General features: G+C 33.0%; 1 protein-coding gene across 1 annotated transcript; it reads left to right on the top strand.

Annotated features, from left to right (window-relative positions):
- The first annotated feature begins 543 nt into the window (after positions 1-543).
- LOC126715703 (uncharacterized) lies at positions 544-8,275 on the top strand. Its single transcript, XM_050416452.1, has 8 exons — positions 544-881; positions 1,102-1,226; positions 1,338-1,375; positions 2,915-3,025; positions 3,155-3,234; positions 4,045-4,081; positions 7,220-7,261; positions 8,051-8,275. Exons 1-8 carry the CDS (start codon positions 588-590, stop codon positions 8,119-8,121), a joined length of 798 nt encoding a protein of 265 aa, XP_050272409.1. The 5' UTR covers positions 544-587; the 3' UTR covers positions 8,122-8,275.
- Positions 8,276-10,223: the final 1,948 nt, after the last annotated feature.

Raw genomic sequence — 10,223 nt, 5'->3', positions numbered from 1 at the left:
ATATTTTGACATGTAAATTTTTAATGGGATCCAATAAATCTTCATTCAAAGTTTTTTTTTTTTAAATTTTTGAGAAAGTCACTTAAAATTTTTTATTTATTTTTAAGTAAGCGTTTTCATTCAAAGTTTTTTTTAAAAATTTTTTTTGAGAAAGTCATTTAAAATTTTTTATTTATTTTTAAGTAAGCGTTTTTATTCAAAGTTTTTTTTTTTTAATTTTTGAGAAAGTCATTAAAAATTTTTTAAGTCATTTTGTAGTTGTACTCTAATTATGTAATATATATTATGAAACCAATTTAAAATATTAATATTACTGTTTTTGTGAATATTCTAATAAGTATTATTATTTACTAAAAAAAAATTTAAACTACCTTTTTTTTTTTTTTTTTTTCTTTCTATTAGATAAATTTGGCTACCCAACTATGGTTGATGGGGTTAATTTTAAACTACATATCATACACATGGTTGACGTGTAGGAACCACACAAATTGTAGCATATAGCGAATCTCTGACTGTGAATCAATAATAAATAATTAATCAATCTGCCAACAAAATATAGCAAAAAATTCGGTAATAAAATCAAAAAAATGGGTAGCGGAAGCAGAGCGTTGGTGTGTAAATCGGCCTCACTTGTTTCACTTATAGTGGCGCCCTCTCTCTCTACAACTTCAACTACACCTCAGCTCAGATTCAAATCCTCTACTTCTAGGCTATATCGTATGGCCGCCACGGAGGCATCGTCTTCGTCCTCTTCCGTCACAGCCGGTGACGGTACCACTATCAACCCTCCCTCTTCCTCCGCCGCCAATGCAAACGAGAGAACTCCTCCTTCTTCTGCTTCCTCCGCCATCGATTTTCTCTCTCTCTGCCACCGCCTCAAGGTCCGATAATACTTTGTTTTTTTTTGTTTGGTAGCTGAGAAAAATGTAAGAAATGGAAAAGAAAGTTACTTAGAAAATTTTTTAAACGAAAGCCTAATGCATTTTCTTGGCGGCCAAACAGGGGATAGGGTTATAGGTCATACACATTTTGAATTCGGTGAATTTCTTCTTTTGGTTTTGATATTAATTTTAAGGTGTGTTTTGAATATGGATGAAATAGACAACGAAAAGAGCTGGATGGGTGAAGAGAGATGTAAAGGATCCAGAATCTATAGCGGATCACATGTATCGAATGGGATTGATGGCTCTCATTGCTTCGGATATTCCTGGTCTTGATCGAGACAAGTTTGGCTTTCTCTTTCATTTTTTGAACTTTTCAGCTTTTAACTTATACTTCTCTTTTTCTTTTTCAATCTTTGTTGTTGAAATGTGTGTGCTTTTTGTCTTGATTTTCAGGTGTATAAAAATTGCGATTGTTCATGATATTGCAGAAGGTGAGCTGTTTCCCTTTTTCATTTTCCCCCCTAATTGCTTGTTTAGTCGAAAAAATTATTGTTTTTACACAAGTGTGAAAATAGAAAGAAGAAATAAAGTAATGTAGTGGCAATGTGATGGATTTTAGGTGGTTCGTTTTCATTGCCTACTTCCACATAGGAAACCTGTTGATGACTGCATCTTTACTATTTAAGTACTGTGTATTACAGTGAGCGAGTCCACTATTTAAGTACTGTGTATTACAGTGAGTGAGTACATAGCTTGGTATATTATAGGAGGTTAAACTCTAGACTAATAGGACTACAAGAATTGTAATACAAATTTCTTTTCTTGCACACCAAGTATGATTGGACTAGGATTTCTAGTCTAATAAATTTGTTTGTTGTTAGAGGAAAACTTCTCTTTTTTTTTTTTTTCTTTTCCCACAAAACCCTTCACTATAGTAATGTTGTCATTACTGAAGTAACATAAAGTATGTGTTCAAATAGAATATAATGGAGGAAAAGAATACATGTGACTAACTCTAACTAATCTATTGAGACTAAAGTAAGGCTTTTCTTTGTTGTTGTATATAGCAATGGCATTAATATAACAGAGGGTGATGATCGTTTAAAATTGGAATGAATTAGAAACAAATATAGTGATGACAAACACTAGTCAAGGTCCTTTTTATTGTTTTTTTTTTTTTTTTGGGGGGGGGGGGGGGGGGGGGGGGGTGGGGTGGGCAGGCAGGGCAAGAAATAGAACTTCCTTTTTACACTGATGAAGAGTAAGTAGCTTCACTTAAGCTACATTGAAAAATCTGTGTATCAATTTTGTGATGTCTTTTGTCTTCTAAATTGCTTTTCTTTTCCCTTTAATTTCTTTTAATCTGTTCCCTTCCAACCAAAGAAAATTATGTTAAGGTTCATATTTTGGTTTGCAAGTAATGTTTTGTAGTGTACCCTCTTTTATTCCTTACAACAACAAAATTTTACCTTGACTTATTAAAACATTTGGAAAATTAGCAAAAACTAGCCAGACTTTTGTTGAAATGAAATTCATGTAACTTTACAATTTGAGAATCCCAGTTGGTTGTTTTTTGGTGTCACGGAATATTGACATTGCAAGCAAACATAGATATGATGGTGCAAAAGTTATTTCTGAGTTAAATAAAACAAAAATATGATAATTTAATATTTTACTAGCTATATAAACTTGCTGATTAGAATCTCAATGAGATCACTTAGGTCTAACTAGACTTACTATACTCCAATGAGAACACTTAGGTGTTGATAACCTTCCCATTTTTTTTCCTATATTGAATAATGGTCCAAAGCCACACGTAAGTGGATTGGATCCATATGATATTGCAGCAGATTGAACTAATCCTTTTACAGGTACACTACAATTGTGTGACCTTAAATGTTTAAAAGTTCTATTAGTCATGATTTATGAGGATCATTGTATAATCTCTACTTATTTGTGTTTTTCTTTAGTAAATTCTCTTGGTGAACAATTAAAAGTTACTTTTACCTTGTGAAATTTTTTTTGAATAGCCATTGTTGGGGACATTACACCTTCAGATGGGATTTCAAAGGAAGAGAAGAGTCGACGAGAACGAGAAGCATTAGACCACATGTGCAAATTACTTGGTGGAGGGTCAAGAGGTACTTTATTCACTAACTCTATGTGTGCGCAAGTGTTGTTGTCAATGTTAGGAAAATGAATTTGTTATTCCTCTACCTGAAAGTGATTAGTTGTTTGACAAATTTTGACTTCCTATTTATAAATTGCAGCCCAGGAAATAGGTGAGTTATGGTTGGAATATGAGGAGAATTCTTCACCAGAGGCTAAAATTGTTAAGGACCTTGACAAGGTATATTGCGTCTATAGTAATGTATTTTATTTAATAATTTAACTTTGATTCACTACTTTTGCCAAGAAGCCTTGTAGCTCAACGGCATTACTTGGTGTTTCCAACAGAGACATCTAGGGTTTAAATCCCCACTACCAACTTAAAATGTATCAAAAAACATTGACACAGTACCTTTGTAACAACTTTTAGTCTGAAGTTCAATTATTCCTTTTTTAAAGATCTTATGGTTTCAGTAACTAATGTTCTTTATTTAACTGCTTGTTTGGGGAATTGGTTTTTTATTTATTATCTGCTCAACAAAGACTAGTTGCTTTCTTGATACAGCATTATGGCATAATGTATTTCCTGTTCTTTGTACTTTTTCTTAAAATCTGTTGGAAACCCATCAATTGGGTTATTTTTAATGATAATTTAAGTTTTAATAGTGGTAAAGCAGTAAGACATAATCTTAAATGGAGGATATTTTGACTTTTCTTTATTTTATTTTATTCTATCCCTTGGAAATGAGAAATCTTATGCAAAAGTTTGGTAAAAGAGGAATGCCGATGTAGACAAACTGTAAAGTAGCTAATGACTGATCAAAAACAAAAAAATAAGAAGGGGAAAAGAAAAAAAAAAAGAAACAAAAAATAAGTGGCTAATAAGCCAGATTCTAATGACAAGTTGACAACACCAGTAAAGATAGCATTTAAAGTGGTGTTGATACAACTTTGGTGATAATTGACAAATCATGCTTATACTTGAAAAAGAATTTCTGATTGTTTAATACATACACTGGATAATCTGATTTAAATACATTTTTCTATCCAGGTGGAGATGATACTTCAAGCCTTAGAATATGAAAATGGTAAGGCTTTCTTATGTTTATATTTTCTTCTCAATTTTGTATAATTGCATGCTTTATATTTCTTTTTTCTTTTTGTCTTAAATATTATTTCATATTGCCCATGAATCTCAATGGCCAAGAATTGGAAATTGACATGGTAAGAAACTATAGAATATATAGAATAATACAGAAAGATTTCGTTTGTTTGTAGGAAACCCCAAACTTTTTGGGGGAAAAAAGTTTAGAAATAAGGGGACATAAGATAGACAGAGAGTTCATGGACATAGTGAAGAAAAAAAAAGGTTGCAACTCTGCTTGGACCATCATGTCAGTAGGTTGGAAACTTGGCTATGACATACTAATAAGTTATTAGCTACTTACCATGAGCACTTTTTTTTTTAATTGGTAAGTTATGCTTATGCATGCACCCAATGGGTCCTAAACCCAAGACCTCACTTTCCAACAAATTATTATACAATAAGGAAGTGCCAATTGAGCTATAGCTCATTGGTAGCAACTTAGAATTCAACTACACTTGTTAATAGATTCTAGCATAAATGAAATCATCCCCAATGTTATTAATTTTGAATCTATGAGCAACCTCCCCCATATGAATGGGGAAGGGATACCACATGCCTTGTCTACAAAGGCTGTAGTAGGAATCAGACGTACTCACTATTACTAGCAACCATCAGCATAAAGCACAGAACATGAATATGTAAAAAAGAATTAGGGGGATATTAATTAATGTTACTCTTTTTCCTGTTGATATGCACAAAATGTACGAAGTCCTAAGTTCCTAACGGAAGTTCCCAGCATTTCTATCTTGGTTCTAGAACTAGATATAGCAATTGATGAATAATAATAAGTTAAAGCATCTCATGAATAGAAGATCAACAGTTTTAAATAATAGTTAGGTAGTCTTGCTCCTAAGTGTGCATTTATGAAATTAAGAGTAATCAAGTAAGACGACAATCAAATTATAACATGTTTTCTATGCTCAGATACTGTGAAAGAAAAGAAATTTTTATAATTCACATATTATATCAGTTTTAAAGTCAATCACGGATCACCCTAGAACCACAAGTTTTCCATAATATGTGCCGTGGTTTGTTACATAAATATACATTAATGTACAAGAATCATGTGTAAAGCTGTACATATTGCAATATGATGTGACACATTATTTGTGTTTTATACTAATATTAATGACCAAGAAAAAAATTTGTTGACTTTTCCATAGCCAACTTAGAACCCAGTTCTAAATCAGACTAAATTGGATGAGATATGCTTGTTTGAACATCTAAATTTTCTAGAGATATTGTTGTCCAATTCTGCTTTAGAATTAGTTTAAATGGGCCAAGAATCTTGTAATTTAGTGACATTTCCTGATCTCTTTTATAAGGAAAACCAGCGTTTAAATCCCCCCCCCCCCCCTCAATAATCGAATAGGGTTTAGGTTTTGTTTTCAAAGAGGCATTTGGTTCCTAGAGTTAAAAAGCACCCCTAGCTTAAAGCCCTAAGTTCTATGTGCTTTGTTGGCCGAATCATAACTCATTTAGTGACACACACTCTTCTTTTGCTTTTTAAAAAAGCAAAAAGCAACCCTAGGTGCACTTTCTTTTTTTCCCTAATATATATATATATATATAAAATCATTAAAACTAATCACCCAGATTATGAAGAAAATGGCATAGACCATTTATTATATAAACACTATTCTTGAGGTTCTTTTTCAAACTTATTAGAGTTTATAGGTCATTGTAATATTTGAGCTTAGTTGTGATGTACATCTAGTACACATCCTGTGTACTGATGTGTACTTGGTGCATTTGATTATCTTAATAGAACTTATTATTTAGCTGAAAACACTATTCTTAAGGTTCTGTACTACAAATAATTTTTTTGTATACATATCAAAAGTTGCAAACAAGGATAATTTACCATTATTGTAGTTTTTATCATAGTTATCAAAATTATGTATTTTTATAAAGCACAAAAGAATTATATAAAAATGTTATGTTTAAACTTTATATGACTAGATTCTTATCGGGTTGTCCATTGATGATTGTTTTCAAATTTACCATATAAAAATTTAAAGGAATTGAAGTAACTCATGTAAAATTTGAACTTACAAACTTTGTGATTGCACCATCCATTTTAGCACTTTTCTTCAATCAGTCTTTGCACTTTGTGCCTAGTCTTTAGGAGGCCTTTACACTTAATTGCACTAGACGCTTTTAAGTTTTACCTACACTGCTGGGTCCTATTTGTAATATGACCAATCATGGGTGGTAGAGAAAAAAATTTTCTCCACACCTTTTTTCTTTTCTCCTTTTTGGTAATGGGATGTTCCCCCAATATTATGCAAATAAGAGTTGGACAGTTCAAAAGTATCTCCTGCGGGTTCCATTTCTTTTCAATCTATCTTGGTTGATTCTCCTGGTGTTTAGACAGTTGAAAGTAGTGAATAATGATTACATTCCTATGGATGCTTATTTGGATGATCCACAACTGCACAACTAGATAGTTAACAATACCAAGTTTGAGTAATTCTTCGAATGTGGGGCAAGTTGTAAATTAATTTATATAGTTTGTTATCTTGTTCTATAGTATCAGGTTCTTTGTTTCCTATTTCTATTTCACTTGAGCTTATATTTAAACTAAAGCCTCTCTTTATGGAATACAGTTATCATGTTAATGTATTTAGAATAGTGCTTTGAATTTTGTTAAATTGCCGATTGTCCCAAAAGGTTAAGCTGTTAGGAAATAATGAATTTAATCATTAACCATAATTCTAACACTTCCTCTCATGTGTGGGCCCAAACTCTCCCATAGCCTTAATAAATGGTGCTCAACATGTGGGAGTTTTAACATTTTAAATGGGACGTAGAGTAAAACCATGGATCGAACTTAGGATCTCTTACTTTGATACTATGTTAAAATACCAATTGTCGCAAAAACTTAAGCTGTTAGGAAGTGATGAATTTAATCAACCATAATTTTAACAACTTTAATTTAATTAGACTACAAACTACAGATGTGGAGGTTGGCTAAGATTATTGCGGTTTTCTTTTGCACATGATAGTTTATCTCATTTATAATCTACCATTTCTGGAATTTATCATGAGAACTGAAGTTTTTTCTGTCTTTATGCAGAACAAGGGAAGGATTTGGATGAGTTTTTCCAGTCAACAGCTGGTACATATATCTGACTTATCTGAGCTTTTTAAAGAGCTAGAACTATCTAAAAAAGCATAACTTGATTTCCAATTAATGTGTAGATTTTAAATTAATCAGTATTTGAATCCACTGAGATTATCATGTTATGTGAAGCAGCATTGCATTTTACTGTAGAATTTGATTTGGGCAGAAAACTTCAATTTGGTAGAGAGGCATATGCAGTTGCGTGTTTCCTTGTCATTCAGCCCATCCTTAAAGTGGTTTTCTGGTTGATGATAATCAACCCTTTGCAACTGAAATAAAATTTTAATGGACTGGATGCTATAGAATGAGTATTTCTTGCTATATTGCTGCATTTATATTTATCATAAAATACTAAAGAAGATAATTACAATACTAATTGCATAGTCATTCTATCCATGCAAACTTATCTGATATATATCGATTCCAATTAGCACTTCTTAAAAAAGATGCTAATTAGCTTCCTTTGAACTCCACAGAAGATTATTATTATTATTTTTTAAATGGAGAAGATTTAAGAAATCAGGAAAGTCATACTAACTGGTTTCATTTGAATTTTCTTGGATGATAGTCTCTCTTCACTAGAAATTATTGAAGCATGCATATTTGCCTACTCTGAAGAAAGTGATGCCACAACTAAAAAGGAGAATGAATTTGTTTATCATTTATCGCGGAAGTATATATATTTTCCAATGATGTCATTGGCAGTGGAAGCTATTTTAGTAGCATTCTTTTATCTGTCTGTATTACCAACCATATCTAACCAAGGTTCCCTAAACTCTGTAGGAAAGTTTCAGACTGAATTGGGCAAAGCTTGGGCCTTAGAGATAGCATCAAGAAGAAGAAAAGAAGGCTGATTAATAACCTTAAGTTTCCTTTTTGCTGGTGCCGTTGTGCTGGTACTGGCAGTAGTGGTAGAACAGTACAACAATTCTTGACATGTGTATATTAATCTTGATTACTTTTAACCATATTATCAAAAATAATGAAGTTTTGAGTATGATTTTATCATGTCAAACCTTCTCTTAAGGGGTTAGTTTTAAATCTCACAACTGTAAGCACTCACAATAAGGTTGCTAAAATGACTAAATAGTCATTTTAGCAACCAAGACACCATTAACACACACTACAAAACGAAGGTAAAGCTAAAACTTTTGAGTGATTGCTACAGTGGACTACTATTTTTTCTTTAAGAACTCACTGTAACTGGATGGTATAACAAAAAATCATTTTTTATTCCCACACGCGTGCCTTGTTTCCACCATCTCACTCTCACACCCAGACAACCCACCATAACTCTTGCCCTTTCTCCCTCCAGCCTTGCTTTGCCCAGCCCAGCCCTCTCTCCCCTTCACCCAAGCATGTGCGGTGATTTTAAGTGTGTTTGGGTGTCGTGGGTAGGTCGATGAGTGCAATGGGTAGCTCGTGTGGTTGGGTCAATCGGTGTAGTGGGTCGTTGGGAGCCATGGTTGGCTGGGTCGATTGGTGCAGTGGGTCGTTGGGAGTTGTGGTTGGTTGGGTTGATTAGTGTGGCTTCTTCTCCAGCCTGGGTTTGTGAATTTTGATGTGGGTTTGTGATTTGGTTTTTGGGTGGTGGGAGTTTTGATTTGTAGAGGTTGTGGGTGCCGATGATGGTGGTTATGACTGTGTTGTGGTGGTTTATGTTGGTTGTTGGCTATGGCTATGCTGTAGTGGTGGTGGTTTGTGGCGTTGGTTTGTGGGGGTGGTTTGTGTTGATTATGGTTGTTTATTGTGTTGAATATATTATTTAATTATGTTGCTTATATTATTTTAATGTGTTGAGTGCTAAAATAAAATCTTTGATGTTAAGTGTATTGTAAAGTGAGTTGTTAAAATAGATAAAATGGCTTTTTGAGTTGGTAAAAGCTATAATTTTTGTATTCTTTGTTGTGAATGCTCCTTTTTACTCAAAATATATTTTATACTTGTGCCATTTAGGCATGTGTTACTTGCTTAAGAAAATAATTTCAAGGTCCTACTAGAAAATTGGAATGCTAGAAAGTATGTGAAGAAACAAAATAAAAACGAGGCCTTCTTAAGTGAAATGGGCACTACTAATTTGTCATTGTCTATATATAATATTTAAAAGTTGTAGTTTTTATTATTGTTACATTCCTGTTATGCCACATTAGCCTAGTATTTCCCATTCGCTCCACTTCAATCTGCTTCGGTCCATTTAGTCTAATGTAATCTAATTCGGTCCATTCCCTCCGGTTCAGTATATTGTGGTACACTTCGATCCATTCCCTTTGGTCTACTTTGGTCATTTTGTCCAGTTTGGTCCAATTTGGTTTATTTCAGTTTATTCCGTCTAGTTTGGTAATGCTTAGGGAGGAGAGGTTTGTATAGAAAGAAGAGCTGCTTCATTAACAATTATGTCACATTTTCAACCAAATGTTAGTAGGTTCTTGATGGAATAACATTTGTCTAAGTAAAGTCTTTTTTTTTTTTTTCCTAATATAAGTGATGGATTTACTTATATATGTTTTATCTTTAAGCATTTTAAGATGTATAGAAGATGAATCGTTTGTAAGAACTAAGAAGCACTAGAAACAATTTTTTTTTTTTTTTGAGAAACCACTAGAAACAAAGTTCAATTGTACATTACATTATTTACAAAATATCTTACAATTCTTTGGGCGCATAGCATGGGTTTGCAACTAGTTATCCTATAATAGTTGAAATTAGTCAAATTACTCATCAATGGCATGGGTTTGCAACTATAGTTATCCTATAATAGTTGAAATTAGTCAAATTACCCCTCAAAAGCTGAGGGAGGTTATGTTGGGTGGAAAATTGCTTGAGAAATGTCCAAAATACTGTCGGGTGTGAAAACTTGGGGATGCATACGTAGCTGAAACTAGACAAAGAGAAGAGTTTACACGTACCTTGCCCTTCAGCCCTGATCATTTTCTTGTTATTGTGTGCGAGGGTGGCA

This window comes from Quercus robur, chromosome 2 (assembly GCF_932294415.1).
Source record: "Quercus robur chromosome 2, dhQueRobu3.1, whole genome shotgun sequence".
NCBI lineage: Eukaryota > Viridiplantae > Streptophyta > Magnoliopsida > Fagales > Fagaceae > Quercus > Quercus robur.
This window is presented reverse-complemented; position numbering and strand designations above follow the sequence as displayed.